General features: G+C 35.1%; 1 protein-coding gene across 21 annotated transcripts in view; it reads left to right on the forward strand.

The window, feature by feature from the left end:
- DMD (dystrophin) overlaps window positions 1-19,316 on the forward strand; it is a 1,063,969-nt gene that overhangs the window by 900,205 nt on the left and 144,448 nt on the right. For all 21 annotated transcript variants that reach the window (XM_040530986.1, XM_040530983.1, XM_040530994.1 and 18 more), the window contains one exon: window positions 865-1,011. In XM_040530986.1, coding sequence (XP_040386920.1) covers window positions 865-1,011 — 147 coding nt within the window. The remainder of the gene's footprint in view (window positions 1-864; window positions 1,012-19,316) is intronic.

Here is a 19,316-nt window from a genome sequence, read left to right on the forward strand (position 1 = left end):
GTCTCCTTAGAAAAGATAGATATGGAACAGTGGAAAATCTGCATAGAGCAGCATCTCTTCAGTGGAGTCATGTGCCCTGAATCTATCTGAATTTATTCAAATGCATCATGGTAGCATCACCAGCAGGTTGTTGATTTTAAAATCAAGAGACAGCAACTAGCAGCTTTTGGTTTTCACATACATTTCTGAAATTATTAACCAGACTGTTCTTATGGTTCTAATGGTCATCTCACAAGACACATTATTTTTCTGACATATGAGTCATGAAAGGTAGTCTGGGAGTCATAGAAAGAAGGTTCTGCTTTGTTGTTGTTTTTTCCCTCCCTCCCTTCTTCCCTCCCTTCCTCCCTCCCTTCCTTCCTCTCTTTATCCAAACTTTTTATTTGTAATGCACAAGATACCCCAGGTAAGACCATGAAAACAATTTAGCATTGCTTTTTTTTTCTTTCTTTCTTTCATTCAGTGTATTTGGGAACCACAGTCTTCCCCTATTTTCTTGCATTAAAGTGCATTTGTCCCTCCTGTCTACCCTGAGGAACATGTTGTGCACATGTAACAATGAGATAGAGAGAAGCTTGCACTACGGTGAACAGTCCAATGGGTGTTCCGCTCAGGGATTTGGTTTAACCAGCCAAAAATTGTAATGCAGGCTCCAAATTTCTATCACCTTCTTAAATGCTAGGCCTTACACTTGAGCCCTACAGCCCATGCTGTTATATGAGAAGACTGTTACCTGTCTCATGACCAGTGCACCCCTTCCTTTCAGCAGCATGGAACACCTTTATCTTGCTAATCAGCTGGTAGCAGAGCCAATAGTTTTTGAAGTTATTTCTTATCTTTATTTATGATAATTAATTTGCACAGGTTTATCGAGCTGAAATTGTGCCGCTTAAAGAGAAGGTGCATCAAGTCAATGAGCTGGCTCACCGGTTCACTCCCCCTGATATTCAGCTCTCCCCATACAATCTCAGCTGTGTGGAAGACCTGAACACAAGGTGGAAGGTGCTACAGGTAGGTTTCCCATAGCTGTTTTCTTTATGCTGCACTGAAGCATTTTTTTTTTCTTCTATGTTGTTTTCTCCATGGGGAATGGTACTAAAGGGTTACTAAAGGAATGAAAGAGGAAACAGGTTGGTACTGGAAAAGCACTTTCAATAATTCTGTTCCTATGAGAAAACAGGAGGTAAAGCTAATGCTGTATTTTCATATACTTCTGAATGTTTTTATCAAGAAGTAGAAATCAGTTAACCCAGTTTTTCATGCAGTTAAAGTTTTTATACAGTTAAAATACTTAAAAGTTTATTTACTCTTTAATATTAATATTTAGAAATTCTTGCTGCCAAATATATCATGTGATCATTTCTTTTAACTGACTTATCCATGTGTTACTGACATTTTTGTGGTGTATGTGGAAGATTCACACAAGATAGTTTACTTTAGCTCCTTCGTTCCTTTTACTATAGTTTAAATAATTTGCAGGAGCAGTGGTTTTAAATATTTTCTGCATGGGCAGATTAATGATTCTGCAGTGGAGCCTTTAAAGTAACATCCTCACAATCAAATATAAAATTACAAGGCATTACATGCATTCAGTGATGAGCAAGATTTGGTACTGCTATTAAAGCTGTTCAGAAGGGGATTTTATAAGTTGATCTCTAAAGCAGAAAAAATATTAAGATTTATTATGAAATCAAGGTGAACAAGCTGTAAGTTAAATATGGAAAAGTTTCCAGCTTCTTTGGAATTTTTGTTTACATATCTATCACTTAAGTTTCACATTTATTTACTTTATCGTGTGAAAGACTTAAAAATATATACCTTCTCCAAAATGCACTGTATCTTAGCTTGGAATTTTAGGAACAGGGTGTATGAGAGTGTGTATTTATGCATGCACTGGTATATGCTGGTGTAGCTCCCACAGCAGGGAAGTAATGTTATGATTAAATGTAAGTAAATACAATTAAATTTAAAAAAATGTAATTAAATAAAATAAAAGTAAAAGCCAGTACTTAAAGCAGTCTTTAAGTACTGGCTTTTATTTTTTCTGCATCACTGCTTCACATTTTGAAGTTGTGTCATTATATTTACCTTAATATATTGCAGAAATGTGGAGGAAAATGAAATGTTTATTCAGGACTTTCACAGTTGGTTGAGACAACTTTACCAGATTCTCAGATCCTTTCTCTATTTATGTATACATAGCATGGTAATGGTTTCAAAAAGTGTTTTTCAGGTCTAAATAACTTAATTAAGGTTTGAATATGATGAAGGGTATTCTTTTATCATTTTTTTCCAAAGAAAAATAAAAACCTCTTCCAGTTCTTTACAGTTCAGTTGTCCAAATTGCTAGTTACTGTGTGTGAATCTTATACATGAAAGATGTAGTCATTTACTTAAATGGGAAATCTTCCTTAAGATTCTGCAAATCTTGCATTACAAGTAAAGTTACTTATTTCCAAATTAAACAGTGAGTGTAAACTGAGGCTATGTTAAAAGTGGATAAAGTGGCAGCTAATGCAACTGTAACAAGATAGATGTTTCTTTCTCTACAGGAGATGAAGTCACCTATGAATGTGCCTTTTAAAAGGGATTCCAATTTTTATATTCCAGCATTATTATCTTTCTATTACCTTGGCAGTTCCTCTTCTCGTTCTGTCATTTTATTAATTTTAAGAGTTAATTTATTTCTACTTTTTTTCTTTTTAACTATGTTTTGACTTATGTCATCTGTAAGTAGTTGATGAGAGCAAGAGACAACTTTTCTAAAGATCTGGGGCCAAAATTCTGGCTCATCTATAATTAGACTAATTAATGTGTTGCTAAAATCATAGTTCTTTTCAATCTTATTGTAATAGTTTCAGGTTCCCCCTTCTGAGAAGAGGGAGATTTTGTTCCTTTTTGGAAGTTGAGTTTTCCCATCAGACTTTTCAGTAAAAAATTTTTGTATATTCCATGAGAAATGGGACTTCCGCCAAACCCACAGCTGTCATGGTTCGTGAATGGTATCTTATTTATTTAACTGACTATGCCACTTGGCTTCAGAAGTCATATAGCCATGTATTTTTCTTCATTTCTAGTGGCCTGAGTCTCAGTTTTGCCCAATGTTTGTCTGCAAAAATATGCATATAGATTCATTTTACAGTTGATTAATTCGTGAGAGATCCTATTTATTTATTTGTGCAGGTGAGTGGAGAAAGGCCAGCAATCTGGTTAGGGAATCAATTCCTTTAATGACGTGTGTGTCAAAAATTGGAAAGCTTCCTTAATGAAATAGGAGGACACTGTCATTGTTCTTTGTGGCATGTTTAGGGCAGTCAGTGAAAGAATGTGCGTCAGTAAGTATAAGCAGACATGGTTATCATCAATGGCCATGCTAACACACACACAAAAAGTTAAACCATGTTAAAATTATAATGTTCTGTGTGATGAATTTCAGTTTGATGAAACTGTAGATGTTTTTGGTTTTTGTTATAAATAATACATTCATTTTAGAGTTTTGTTATTCTTTTTATTTCCTTTACTTTAGAATTTTGTCCTCCTCCAAGAGCAAAAGAATTTTTTTTGTTTTTAAGAACCATGAAGAAGAACAGTAATTTATCCTATTTTATATTTCCATTTCAATATGCATGTAGAAATTTCTTTTGATGTGTTGTTTCTGATATATGTTTATGTTTATGTGATTAAAAAAAAATCATTACAATTATAAATAAAAAATAATTACAAAGACAAACACTGAAAATCTAGGAAATGCAAGAAAATACATCTTACATGTGCAACCTAAATTTAGTAACCTGTTGTAGAGCCTTTGCATATATTCTGATTTATCTGGTTGTTGGATAAACGATAGGAAGAGAATGGGCATAGTATTTGATATCCATTAGTCTTGTTTCCTAACAAAATGAGACTTATGCAGTTTACTTCCACCTGTCAGCAGTTATAGATTATGTTTGGCGGCACACGTCTATATGAGTCATACAACACTATATTTAGGATAGTGGGGAAAACTGAGGTTATGATACTGTAGAAAATATATTCACTGAAAACCAGTATCCACTAGCTCTGTTGCTTTTTCGTCAAGTAGTTTTAGGTAAATGCAGTATGCTGCTCTTTATTTATTTAGTAGTCACCCTTGAAACAGTACTGAAGATGGGAATATTCATATTCTTGATCCATAATACCCAAACATCTCAAAAATATTTTATTTTTTTTTCTGTAGAAGTCCCTTTGACAAGGAAAGTAGACAGTACACTAGGGGAATTAAAGTTCTCCATTTCAGTTCTGCAAAGGTGTGTAGATTATGGGAGTTAGGAGTTTTTGACTTAGATGCAGAAATTGCACAGATTGCTTCACATTTTGTCAACATCGAGAGAATATGGCCTGATTTTTTTTTCAACACCTTTTTAGGTGTGTGACCTGATTCCAATCAGCTATGTTTAGACTTCTCAATATGAAAATTAGTTGTTGTTTAAGGTAAGAGTGTGTGAGCTTGATCAGGGTGAAAACTGGGAAGTGCACAAAGCTACCAGCAGTCAGAACAGTGGAAACAAACAAGGACAAAAACAAAATGAACCTTGCAATTATAAGTTGTTCTTCAATCCTGACTTCCATATCACAGTTCCTTTTCCTTGCCAAAACATTAACAGCTGTCAGAACTCTTAATTTGTGGGATAGATTTTCAAATAAAATAAAGTTGGACAGGACTGCATAGGGTCAGGTAGGGTAGGATTCGTTGTCAGCTATCTCTTGACACCAGAGGGATGATGAGTAGTAGCAGTCTCTAGTTGGGCTCTGTAGCCCAGAGGGGATGTGCTCTGCTAACACAGATATCTGTCCATTCAGCCCTGCTTTGGTTTGAAGTGAGGTTAAAGCAGATCTAGGAAGGAACATGGTTATTGCAGATAGAGCATTCATAGTTTAAGAGCTGCCCTGTAAATGCCCTCTCTAAATGTGATTGGAAGCAGTATAAAACCTCTTAGATTCTAAGTCCTGGTGCCAAAGTGCTGTTAAAGGTTTTTAGAGATGGGGAATGTAAACCTGTCAAAAAGTATTCCTCTTTGTCCCCATTTTTGCTGATCCTTTTCTATGAAATGCTTGGATTTTTTTTAGATAAAACTTCATTTAAAGTGATTAAAAGCCTAAGGTAGAGAAATAATATGCAAATTTCCAGTTCAAAAGGTTCATGTTAGCCTTATTTTTTTTCCTCCATTGATTCATTTTGTGTCTTGACATATCAATTATGTATTATATTACTGCAGGTATTTTTATGTCAGGCTGCCTACTTTCAGGTTACAGAGAGCCTTTACAGACTTTAGGCTATACAGTGTGTGCAATATTTTCTAAATCTTTTTGCTTTGGTAAGACTTTAAGTTATTTCTGCCAGTTTAGAAAGTGCTATTAACAATGGTGGTTAAAATACTAAAAAATGTCACTAGCATTAAGTTATGAAATGTCTTTAAAACCAGCCTTTGTAAATGAGTATGCATGTCATTTTCAGAGTATTTTCACACGAGCCCTCTAAAATTGCCACTGGAGTTTTCACCACACCTTGAGTAAAGCTGAGTGTCTTGACCTTACATGGAAAATTCTGAGTAGTCTGGAAGTCTTGTATTAGTACGTTAACAGTATAGGAGAAAGCATTTTAGACTTAAAATAGCTGAACTCCACATATGTGCTTTGTGTGCAAATGTTTTCTGTAAAATACTTCTGAAATTGGATCCATCTGAGAAAACACAGGTAAAAGGAGTTATTTTGAGATGATCATTGCTTCCAGTGGCTCATCTAACCCATTTGATCCTTGTTCTTGCTGTTACATAAACCGCTGATGTTGTAATGACTCTTAGAAATGCACCCCTTAGTTGAAGAACAAACATATAAATTGTGTTTTTTGACTTGAAACTTACGATTTCATTTTTATTCATAGTACATTGTACCTGGAGAATCATAGCAACATACAAATTATATGTTGTGGAAATTAATTCTTTGGTGTATGGCATTTTGTTTGGGAATTCCCAAGTGCATATCTTCAAGACACAATTAACCTTTTTCTTCTATTTTCTTACATGTTTGAAGTTGGTTCTTTGCCATAGCTCAGTTTGTTTTAAAAAAAAAATAATAATAGCATGAGGAATTAGTATTAATCAAGCTAGGACATTAAACCTAAGTCTACATTTACAGATAGTATATTGGATGTAGTTGGATGTTGTCACTTCCTCCCATCCGATTCCTTATATTGGTCTCAAGTGTGTTGTGTCCTTTCCCCTCCACTACGCTCATTTATGACTTTTTTTTCATCTGTACAAACACTGAGTTCTGTCCTACTTATCTGACATATAGCTGATATTACAGCACTGCTTCAGCAGTGCAGTGATTTTTCGGGTACTCAGAATAGAAGAATGTGTCTTATATAAAATAGCTTTGTGTTTCTTGTATATCCCAGCATTCCAGTTGCTTATCTCAAAACATCACATTTCAAATCCTGAATTGACTTTGTCTGTACTTTTGCCAGCCGAAGAGCTAAGATAACTGAATTCGGTTTGCACATCAGTTGTCATAGCTGTCTGCAATATACTCCAGAATTTGGCTGGCTAGGCTTACCTTTAAAGAGAAAGGGTTTACATTTTTCTCATAAAGCCTTCATAACTTCATTCAGTTGTGAATGACATTTGGATTACTGACATGCCAGACTGGTCTTTTGCAGAAACCATGCAGGTTTCTTCTTTGAAAAAGTCAAGACCTAATCCTTTTTCTTCATCAGTGAATAGGAGGTCAGCTCCTAGCAAATAAAGTTTCTGAAAGACAGAGACAAATCCAATTTTATCATGACCACTTTTCTCTTCAACACTGTGTTCAGTCATTCCCACAACTGATGGGATAAGCTTGTGATGTCTAATGGAGTCAGGACTTAGTGATAATTTTAGCGTTACCAATGACACTCAACACATTTTTTGAAATTATCTTAACTACCTTGTGCATGAATGTACACATTTTAAATAAGTGTCCATTTATGGATCAGAAAAGTTTCTCCTTCTGTGAACCTTATGAAGCTTAGTCAAATTGGAATAAAGTAGTGTTGATTTGATGCAAGTCATAGTAGTCTTTCTATTTGACAGTAGTTCTGGTAGTTTGCATAGTGTAAGGGTCTGTCCTCTTTCCTAAAGAAGGGAGCCAGGAAAACAAATTCTATTTCACATACATTTGTGTTTATAATTATTATTATACAGGCCAAAACCCTTGAATCAAAACTAATCATGCTTTGCTGATGCGAGTTGTACAACAGTACATGGAAAGGTTTTTGGACAGAAACTACGATAGTACATTATTCAGCATGTTTACTGAAAGCATGGTTATATTTAAAGAAAATATGGATGCTGTAAAATTTACTGCTGTTAGTCTGTGAACTTGAACCAGAAAATAAATCACAGACTCAAGCATACCATACCATTTGCATGCTATAATATAGCATTTTGGTATTCAGTGGTAGCACTGCTATGGGAAGGAAGAGGTGTGAGGCAGACTTCAGAACAGTGTGTGGGAGCTAAGCCATGGTTGGCCATTGGCTTTGGCTGCTCTGCCATCCTTCACAACTGTGCTCTTATTCCTGTTGAGCTTGCATATCTCAGATATACTTGTACACCCCAGGAGCAACATTTGTGCCTTTTGATGCCAGAAGAAAACCCCCTTATTATATTTATTGTGTTTATTGAAGAGCATCCTAGAAAAAGATGTAAAAGCTGATAGAATAAAAAAAAAAACTGATCTGCTGTTTTCAGAAGGCTAATCAATTCTTAAACCTTTAGATAGGAAATATCATTTGTTCCTGATCCTTCTATCTCTTTGGAGAAATAGTTCTGAAAAGTTGCATTCACAGTTGTGAGCAAAGTAGATTTCATGAGCTCCCAGGCTATATTATTTACATGATCAGTATATTCACACAGCAGTGTCACTGCTTAGAGATACTGTATTTTACTGTCTTTCTCATATTCAGACAAGCTCTAGCTTGCCAGAGATATTTTTCTTTTTGAATGAGCATATAACTAACAGATGTTTGTTTTTGGCTCCATGTCTACATTCTTTGAAAGCTGGAGAATTAAATTGCTGACATTCAGACAACACTAATTCACATATCCAGGGAGCCTAATTTGCCATCCCTGAGATCCTGATTCCTGGTGTTCGTGGGTTTAAAAACCATTTCAGCGACACAATATAAGAATAGGCTGGGGAGTTTCAATAGTATGCTCCTGCTAAACATAATCACATTTTATAAACATCTGCGTCATTACTGGTGTGATTCATCTGAGCTGTATACAGCTGTGTTTCCAGTTTCAATTAACAGTCCCTTAATTGCATATCCATCTCATGTTACTAATTTAGTTAATTTATTCATAATTAAGAGTATTCTATTTTCTACGAAGGTTTGTTGAGCTTAGAGCATTATAAAAAAAAATCATGCTCATTGCTGAGGGATTTTTATTCTTACAATAGTCACATCAGAACAAAAATGTCATTTGCGTACCTGGAGAGGAAGGCAAGATATGAGACCTTTCTTCTTTTCTCAGTGTGAAATGAGAAATCTTTGGGAGTGTTTTGCTTTCTGTTGGAAAACAAATGATAGTATGAATGTGCTCTTGTCTCCTCACTTTTGCCTTTCTCCCTTCTGCCCAAAATCTAATGTAATTACTTGTTGATTAGACTGATACAACAAGTTTTTATATACAAGAAGAAATGATAACAAAAAGGGTGTTACAAGAATATCAGGTAATATCAGGTATGTAGGAGACATGAATCATTCTCTCTCACACATTTTTGTCTTCTAACATATTTTAGAGTACAATACATTTTAAAGGATTTGTGTGATTAGGAATTGTGAAATAACTTTAAAAGTAAATGTGTGACTCAGGTGGAAAATAAGGAGTGTCTAAGCAATATTATTTATCAAAAGAAGTGTTTGCTTTTTAGAAAATATCTTTTGTATACCAGTACTAGAATACTGTGTACAAAATACTAGAACCATGCCTTCTTGCAGTTGTCTATAGCCTCATGATGTTCTTCACTTACCGTTTTAGCTAGAATGGTTACAACTGTCCAGTACTTTGTAAATACAGATACTATCTTCTCTATCATCTTTACATGCCCTGCTGGGATATTCATGCTAGGGTATGTCTGCAATATTAAGGAGCTGTAAGCATAAACAGTCCTAAGGGAAGGAAAGGAAAGGAAAGGAAAGGAAAGGAGAAGGAAAGGAAAGGAAAGGAAAGGAAAGGAAAGGAAAGGAAAGGAAAGGAAAGGAAAGGAAAGGAAAGGAAAGGAAAGGAAAGGAAAGGAAAGGAAAGGAAAGGAAAGGAAAGGAAAGGAAGGAAAGGAAAGGAAAGGAAAGGAGGAAGGAAGAAAAAAAGAAAAAAAGGAAAATGAAAGAAGAAAAAGTCAGCTTTTTCTGACTTCCTTTGGCACAAAGAGTATTTTGATACTTGTGTGTTACTAGTGAAAAGGTGAGTAGAACAAGCAAAATACAGAGTCCCTTTCTGGAAATGAAGAGAGGAAGAAATACAAGGCAGTCATCCCTCTTTAAAAAACAAAATATTTGTTAGCTGATGCAAATATTGTTTCCTGAGTAGGCTATCACATTGCTATAATCTGAAGTAGACATAGGGACCTCTAAGTTGTGCTGAAAACGTTGAAATAGTCTGATTAATACATCTCAAGCAGAGCTTCAGGTTTTTAATGACAGCTGCTGAATCCCTTCTAGCTCAAAATCAGAGTTGTCTGCAGCTTTTCCCTTTAATCTTCCAATTCCTCCAATCTCCTTGATGCTCTTTTTAGTTTCTCTCATTGCTCTTTCTCCTTGAAGCTTTCTTTCTCCTCATGCAAGCTTCTCCTTGTCTGTCATACTATCTACAATTACAACACTACTTTTTAAACAAAAGGCTAGGAAGAAAGTCATTAAACAAACAGAGTACAAAACCAGAAAAGTTATAATGTGAAAGGGATGGAAAGCGGAAAAGTGGAATATAAGGTACATGTGAGGTAGGCTTTTAGTCATGGCAGTTTTATGAATCACAACTTTTTGGTTTCCCCGGGGGTTGCTTAAGATCAGAGTTAGTGACAGATACAGCCGTACTTTAAGCAGAGTTCTAAGACTCTTCGGAGCAGTTTCATGATTTTCTTTTCTTTTACTTGTCAAATATTAATGCTGGAAAGTAATCTTGTGAAGATAATAAAAGTTTGAACCGTTTCAACCTTTTAGCAGCGTACTCTGCGTATTTAGTAAATAGAATGACAGTTTTGATGCTAACCTTGCTGTATGAATTCAAGGCTGTCCCACCTCTTTTGATTAAAATGGTGATTAGGGTTAGAGGCGATTATCGCAATTTGCTGGAGTCCTGTTGTGTTGGAAGCTCAGGGTAGGAGAGGGTGATACAAGTGCCTGCAGAAAGATAAATTTCAGGGGTTCATCAATCTGCAAGCTTCTACAGATTTTTACTACGTTTGTTATTTGCATACATTCTCCAGGTTTTACAATGGAAGAAAAGAAATGCATTCATTTTTTGTATAAAAAAAAAAAAAAGTTAATATTCCCCATCCAAGGACAGAAGGGTCTTCAAAAGGGAGGTCAAAGGCTTTTTAAATGTTAGCATGTTAATATCATACTCTGGAGGCTTGTTAGTTTTTCTTTTCCTTCTTTTTATGCTACATGAAATGATAGGGCAATTCTACTTTGTACTTCAGATGGCAGATTTAAACACTGTGGAAGTCTGTATGCATGTAAACCTATGTGAATTAGTATTTTAAACAGAGTTGCACATGATTTATTTATTTGTCCAGACAGATGTGATGCCTGAGCCATCTTAGCTTTATATATTATATCCAGATCCTGAATTATCTTCCTTTTTAAATTAAGCTATTCAGATTTCTATCTGGTGTCTAGATCATTAAGACAACTTTGTTTTATTTCTGAACCCTTAGTTTTTTGACATTAGACATGGTATTCCCATCCATGCCTTTCCCAGAAGAGGACTTTGTGCATGAAGTACATGAAAAAACTGTTTGATTATTATATTCTCCATAGTTTTATTGACAGAGAAGAAAATAAATGCGTGTTGAGAAAACATTGCTACATTTTTGTGCATTTCATTTTTGTCTTTAACCTCAGAGGACAATTTTATTTATTCTATACTCTCAGAACTCCTGAGGGACCTATAACAGAAGATATGTCCATGTACTAGTAATCTTGATATTGTCTGAGTGCTGTTCTACAGTGCTCATGGTTGCTCCAGCTTACAGAGTGAACTGTTGAAGTGACCAACTCCAAGTTTCAGTCCTGAATGCCCCATTGACTTAGTCATCACTTGTTCTGCTGCAGTTCATGAAGGTTTTAATAGAGAACTGTGTCTTTTACAGTAAATATTAGTCTTGAACTGTATGTCAATTAGTATTTCTTTTCTTTTTTTTTTTTTTCCCCCCACAAGAAGTAATTCTTTGAAAACTGCTCTCTGATCCTAAACAACGCAATAATAGACCTCCCAGCTATCTGCACGTCTGTCTCTGGATCAGCCAGTACCTAAACAGTCGAACATTTATTTGTTACGTAAAAAAAAGTGGTGATTTTGAGACACTCTCATAGGACTGTATTTAAACTGTAACTGACCACTAAAGCCTGGACCTGACAAAGACAGGAAGAAGTCCCTAAAAGAACAAGGAAGGGAGGGAGGTCTTTTGGGCCACCAAAATGAAGATCAGAGGTATTCCAGTCATGGAAAATGAATTTACTTCCCTGATAGCATGCCCACATTTGCTCCACAAGTGCAAGTACTGCTTGTCTTGCCTGTGCTGGTCCTGTTTACTTCAGTGGAAGGCACATGCAAGTCAGCAAGATTTATCTCCTTGTTTCCTGATCATGTCAATTCATTATCCTTCACTTGTGAAAAATCTTCAGAAGTTCCTGGCCTGTAATACTGAATGAATAAGTCTGTGCAGATTTGGGAACCTGGATTTGTTTCTGAGGTTTTTGCACATGTTGTCTGCCCACCCAGAGGATTGTGTAAATCCCATTGAAGCAGCAGTCTCCCAAACTAATTCAGCAGGTTCTGGTTTTGTCTTTCTTTCCTTTTTTTTTTTTTTTTTTTAAATTTGCAATATTCAGATGCATAGGTGAACTCCTAGAATTTTAATTATTTCTGTATCAGATGAGCTGCAGAAATGAAAAAGGGTTTTGGGAGAGATTTAATTTTAGATAGCAGCTTAATTAACTGCATTTGTAAAAACTAGTGCAACTTTAATTAAATGTCTCTACATTAATCTAGTTATTTAATTGAAAATGTATTGGGATAGTCCTTACAATTTATAACTCCTCCTGTTTGAGGATTTTAAATAACAGATGGAAAAAAAAAGGTATTTAAGCTTGTGCTAAATTTCTATCAACCTTTTTCAAGTAGTAGAAAGGTGCTTTTCTATCCTGAACATTTATTCAGTTTTCTAGATTTTATAACAAGATTAGATACCTAAAAACTCAACCTGAAGATGATGACTAATGAAGTATTTTTCTCTTCTTGTATGTGACGGGGATTGTTTGTTTTTATCCCACATGAACTTTTGTCCCTCTTACTATGTCATGTTAACACTGGCTTGTACCACTACAGAACAACCACTCACAAGGCTTTGCAGGGTGCAGTTGTGTTGAGGTTAGTTGTGAGGCCCAGGGAAACTGATCAAGTGAGAAGGTGTGTTGTAGAGGAGCAGGTCCAGAGAGGTGGGCAGGAGCCCAAGACACTTTAATCCTTTTGTAGACTTTCAGAGGCACCTGCACATTTCCAGCACAGCATGTAGCTCCTCTCTGGTTCCCTGCTCTGCTCTGAGAGATGTGAGGAGACAAAGAGAGGCTGGAGCGCTACACATAATTTGAGCAGGGTGTGCAGCTATTTAAATGAAATCTTGTATTGTGTATCCACTTTCTCCCATGACCCGACACTATGAGGAAAGGTTAAGCATTCCTATTCACGGTAGGGCTGTGTCTACCTGAAGAAGAAATATGTGATGTGTAAGCTATACTAATCATTTCTATATAATTATAATTAATTCAAATTTGCATTCCATTTCTGAACATATACTGATGATCAAAATCTTCCAGTGAAAGCACTCAGAATTTCCAGTAGTATATGCTTTCCTCTGATTGAAATCATTTCCACTGCCCTACATTTCCCTTACGACTGAAAAGTGAATTACGTTGACATTTTGCCAAAGAGACGGCTCATAATAATTTTCTTTTCCTTCCCAACACCTTTTGCATGCATCAGTTGCATAAATGGTAATTTGAAGCCTTTTTAGCACAGCTGGATATTTTTCATTGATTCTTTTCATCTGAGCATCATTCATTAGAGTTCCTTCATCTTTTTGTCTGCAGTGCACTTTATCTACAGAATACTGGGATTTGTACAACAAAATAGAACAAAAAGTACAAGGACTTCAAGTCCTTCCAGTGTCATATTAGTCAGGTTATAAATTTGAGATAGAACAAACAGCCTCATTTGCTTTCCTTCCTTGAGGTGCCTATTTATCTTAATCTATTCCATACTGACAGAGAAACTATAAGAAGTAGCACCTGATTGTTTCAATCCTTGTTCTTATGGTTTGCATTAATTTTGGAACTACCATTCCACAAGTTCTTTTAAGTATATATCTGTATATACTTGCTGGTGTTTACAAAAGGCTTACTTTTCAGTGCATACATGCGTATTATGGTCTTTGTCCTACAGCTTCAACTTTTCCATATGGATAACTATATGTATATATAGAACTTCCAGTTCTCTCCTGTTCAATTTTAGGAAAAAGCAACTTTGCCATTATGACCAACAGTTTTGTCATGAATTTTGTACTTAAATGTAAGTTTGTAAGAACTGAAATGTTATTGGGAGAGAACAACTAAGCAGGTGTGTTTTTTTTTTTTTTTTTTTTCTTTCTTTCTTTCTTTCTTTTAATAATGTTGCTTTCTTGTTTGGTTGTTTTGTAAGATTTCAGTTTTGTGTCCCAGGAAATGAAACCACATTTTCTGCTCAGCTTTGCTACTAAAAATACAGAAGTGGTGTATAAGTATTTAACATGCATAATATAAATATTTGACTTAATCAAAGAAGATAACATATGTGAAATAAAATAGTCACTACTTATGAGTAAAAAATAAGCTTTCTTGGAAGTGCTGGAGTGAAATTTTAACTATTAGTCCAACTTTTAGTATATCTTCTTTTCCAAACGTCAAAAGAATCATTTAGCAGACTTCAACAAGAACACTTACCTCTAAGATGGTCAACATCTCAGATCCTCTTTTTATGTCAGCAGCATTGGCTGATTGCATTCGCACAATTAACTGGTGGAAATACTTGGCTAACTGATGAATTTTTGAGTAAAAGGTGGATAGTCTTTCAGTACTTTTTCATTTTCTGCCATTGAAATGCTTTTTTTTTTTTTTTGTGGTATAGCAGGTTGCTTGAAGTGAAATTAATTGCTATGCATTCTTAAATGTGTTCAGAGAAATAAACAGTAAAAGTAATTTTTCATGAGGATATAGTGTAATACGTAAACCAAAAAGTTAAGCAGGATGTTAGGTTTATGAAATCAAGAGCCATTTTTCTCAACAGTAGGAAGTACTACTAAATGAACCGAAATAACTTGTTAAAAAGAAAGTCTGAAGTACTGAACAGCATCATCATGATCTCAACCTACTTGGCCAAATTATTAGATGGGTGGTGCTGCTGCTGGAACGGTTGCTGTAGTTTCAGTGTCTCTGATAGCTGATGTAATGTCTGCAGCCTGTTAGAGCTATAAAATTACAAATCCAGAAATTGGTTTTGATTGTACTCCTTCTGAAAATAATATGCACCCATTTTCAAGTCTGTTTTCTCTAACAAAGAGTTCAAATATTTTGTATTATCTGTTCGGTATAGAACGTCTCTAGTTGGTAATAATACTAGTGTCTCCTACAGTAATATTGGAAAGGACTGTATTTCTCCTATACCATCAATAATATTTATCCTAAGCAATTTCATACTTACTTATTATTAATTATTTTTATAAAGTTTATCTTTAAGCTCTTCTGGAAGTTTTTTGCTTAATGCCCCCCATGTCCAGATCAATTTCAACCATGTCTCCTTTTCTTGAACACAGAGCAAGATGCCCAAGTCTGGACATTTATTAAGATTCATTGTTAACATTTTGTTGAACTCAAAAAAGTCAGGATTCTAGAGAAACCTCAAACCTGCATTTTATCCTATAGCTATGGAGAACCACTAATGTAAAAGAGCTTTGCCTTTCTACCAAGTATGAAGCAAGTACTCAGTTACAATTAATTGTGATGTTTGTTTTGCCTTTGAAATAATAATATTCAGGTCAGATTAATCAGTAATGTGCCTTGTGTGTTACAGAACTATATGGTCTCATTCTGCTTTACAAAAGGTTGTTCAATCAACAGGATTTTCTCTCTGTTTCCTTGTGTTTATTGCTATTCCATTCAATCTTTCTAATTCTCACTGATTTAACAGAGTATTTCTTCCCTCATTCTTTACTTCCAAGATCATAGTCTGGCCAATAGCCAGACCTAATACGATCTTAGGGTGAGATATGTCTTGGTATCCTGAGGAAGTTCATAGTTTATGAAATACAGTTTTCAGAATAGGACTTCTAGTGTTCCTAACAGTGCAAGGAAATCTGTGAATAGATAATTCAATCTTCATTTATAGATGTAAATAGTAGAATTCTTAACTATTAAGGTAAGAATACTTTGAATATAGATACTATAGCAAATATGAATATATTAGAGAAGAATTGTTAGCTGCCAGTATAGCAGTTGGGGAATCGTTTCCCAATTAATAAGAAAATATCACTTCTGTTGCTAAACAATTTCAAGTGCTCATAACAGTGACAGAACTGGCAGGCAAAATGGTTTTGCTGATGTAGGAGTTGAGATTCGTAGTGCATTTTCTCAGGGGAACAATGTTTGAACTAGTCCAAGGTTTCATTTTAAGACTTTAAAAGCAAGGTAAAAAAAAAATCTACATTAAAATTGCATCCTTTGACAGTCTAACTTAAATTTGAAGGCTCTCCTCACATTTCTAGTGTTATTGATTCTATCTTGAACAGTAACGCAGACACAAATGAGTAATTATAGCTCTCTGGATATATCTCAAATCTGTAGCTTTAGACGATCTAGTCATGACTGTGTACTAAAAGAGTATGTAATCAATGCTGCTGAGCATATACTGGATTTAAGACAGAAGAAAATGTTGGTATTGGGGTGTATTAGTTCTTCTTTGTTCAGTGTATTAAATCTCATGCAGTTGCTTGTGAGAAAGAAAAAAGATATGATATTTCATCAAATATTTTCCAAGAAGGCCCTCAGAGATCTTCAGACAGTTCAGAACTTTGCTAGTCAGAAGATGGCTTCACAAGAATAATCTGTAGTTTCTGGTAGTCTTGCTGAAGCACATACAGCTAAAGTTTCATTTTTCTCTTGCTCACCAATGTCCTGTACTTTTTATGTACTGTTCTGTATTTAAGAAAGCCATATTTTTTTATAAAGTTCTCCAACCATAGCGGGAATAATTTAAGTTCTGGGATGATTTAAGAAGGAAAGAAGTTATTGTGTACACACTCTTTGAGGTGTGTGTTTGTACACACATATCAAAACAGATTTTCTGAAACATGGAAAATAGGAAAATAAGTTGGAGAGCCGATAAGCAGGTATATAATTTATTCTTGCAGTGCTAGGCTATCATAATGGACATATAGATGGATGCCTGGGAAAGAAATGTATCAAAATTATTTTAATTTGAGCAGTTGCATCTGTACAGATGTTGAAAGTCTTACCTCTTTTAGTGGAAAGTGTTTTTAGGATACCATTAAAAATCACAAGTTGCCATGATTTTTATTTTCCAAACAGCAGGGGAAAAAAAAAAAGTCAAACTGTTCTGCAGTATAAATTTGATGGGTAGGAACTGTGACCATAATACTGAATTATGTGGAATTCATGAAACAAAACCACAAAATGCCTTTGTTGTAGAACAATGTTTGGAGTTCAGATACATACTGGTCAGAAATGAAACATCCTACTCTCCATAAGAAGTTAACATGAGTGGGAAGAAAAAAAAAGCCTAACCTGAAAATTGCTATTGTAACAGGGGTTGTAGTAATTTATTTCAGCTTTAGTTTTGACCACACTTTAAAGAGCATGGGGGAAGAAGGTGGCTCGATATGACAGCAGGCAGTACATTTTAAATACACAGGGAAGAAAGCAGGAAAACACAAAAGGCAGGGTAAGAAAAAACAGAAGAATGCTTAAACTCTGAAGACCAACTCAAGATAGGAAGGATGTGGTAATATGAAGCAAATGACAGGAACCTGAGTGTTCAGAAAAAAGGATAAAATAAAATAAAAAATGATGGTGGTGAGGAGAGGGAGCAGAATGAGAGAGTGAAGGATCTTCTTGCTGGCATTGTAAGTCTCATGGCAGGAAGTATATGTCTCTTTCTTAAGTATTATGTACTCTGCTTTGCAAATTTATCTTTCAAAAGGATCTGAAACATAATGAAATTAGCACACTTTAAGTACAAGTTGTATTTTTCCTTTACTAAATTCTGTATCCTTCAGATACTTGATCCTGCCAATTGATTTCTTGTCTTATGACCAGGATCTATATTCCTGATTTCTCAGCTGTTTTGTGGTTTGTTTGTTGTTGTTGTTTTGTTAGTTTGTTTGTTTTTTGGTGTTTTTTTTTTTTTGGTTGTTGTATTGTTTTGTTTTGTTTTGTTTTTTGGGGGGTAAGGGAGGTTGTTTGTTTGTTTGCTTATTTGGGGCCTTTATTTCTCTTTTATCCCTGACCATCATGATTGTTTTGTCTTGTATGAGACAAGTGCAAAATAACAAGACAGTGCAATGGTGTGGGTAACTGAAGCACTGATAGAATGTCTATCCTTAGGGAAATGCCATGGAGTACTCTACAAGGATGTATAATTCAAAATCAAATGCAACCCCATTTCATTGTGAATGTTTTTTCCAAAATAGATGTAGACTAGGGAATTTTGCCCATATGGGTTTCTAACACTTTTTTCAGTCCCAATATACCCTGTTCAACAACTTTTCTGTTGGTTTCTCAAACAGTTCTTTTGAAAGTTCGGTTTGGGATTTGTACCTACCTTATAGCCTCCTGTCTGCCTCTGTTGGCAAGCTGAAACAATAGAAATTAGCTGGGCAAAGGCAATTACTGATCATCAGAGTGGAATCTGACTTCTGCAGCCAGAAAGTAGTTGCTGACACATAACTGTAGGCCAGCATTGCTATTCCAGCAGTGTGTAATCAAAGCACTTGTTTGTTCAGAGGAATCTTACTGCATGGTGGAGCTAGTGACTGAATAGACTGTCTAAATAATGCCTTCTGACTTAGGTTTGGTTGGCTAAGAGCGGGAATTATTTATTTATTTGTTTTGTTTTCTCATGACACTGTGGGAAGCCTATGGAAGTTGTGAAAAGACCTACCAGGGTAGAAAAGATATAATAGGATCTGCAGAAAGCAGAGAGAGTAAGTTCTAATGAGAGAAAGAGAAGGGAAAATGAAAAACCTCAAGCAGTGTGGTTTAACTTTTTTAAAAAGAGACAAATTTAAATAGATTGTGAAAATGTCTGTAACTACTTGAGAGTAAAAAAAACAGAAAAAATAAAGCAAGAAATTGAGCTGGACTACAAAACTCTCAGTCACATTCCCCGTGGGTTTATTATAATAGAAAAAAAAAAAAGTTTAATGTGCAGAGTATTAAAACTAAGGACTGATACTATTCATTCAAAAAGGGCAAAGAAAAGCTAACACAGTAGGTGTTACAGAAAGGTGTAACAGAAAGGTTTCATAGCTAAATTATTTTTGTTCCTGGAGATTTTCATTAAGTTTAAAAATATATATATATATGGCCACACACACACACACACACACACACACAGAAAACAGTAGTTAAATACTTGTGTCTTCCATTGGTAAAATTCTGCTCATGAGCTACTAATTTCTTGTTTAGTTACACAACACTCAATGCTACGTAATTCCTTTGCATGTCCCTTTCAAATGTATAAGTTCATTGCAGCAGTATATTACTGTATATTGAACAAATTTGACTTTGCATTTTACAAGTGATCTGATTTCTTTCATTTGAAATAATTTGTCAAAAGCTTACAGAAGCTTACTTCTGCCTTAAGATTCCTTTAGAAATTGCAACCATCCTGACGTCTTAACCCTGTTTGTTCTTTGGACAGTGGGGTTGCTCGCCTCATTTTAATGTGAACTGATTGATTTTG

The sequence above is a fragment of the Cygnus olor genome, chromosome 1, assembly GCF_009769625.2.
Source record: "Cygnus olor isolate bCygOlo1 chromosome 1, bCygOlo1.pri.v2, whole genome shotgun sequence".
NCBI classification, from domain to species: domain Eukaryota; kingdom Metazoa; phylum Chordata; class Aves; order Anseriformes; family Anatidae; genus Cygnus; species Cygnus olor.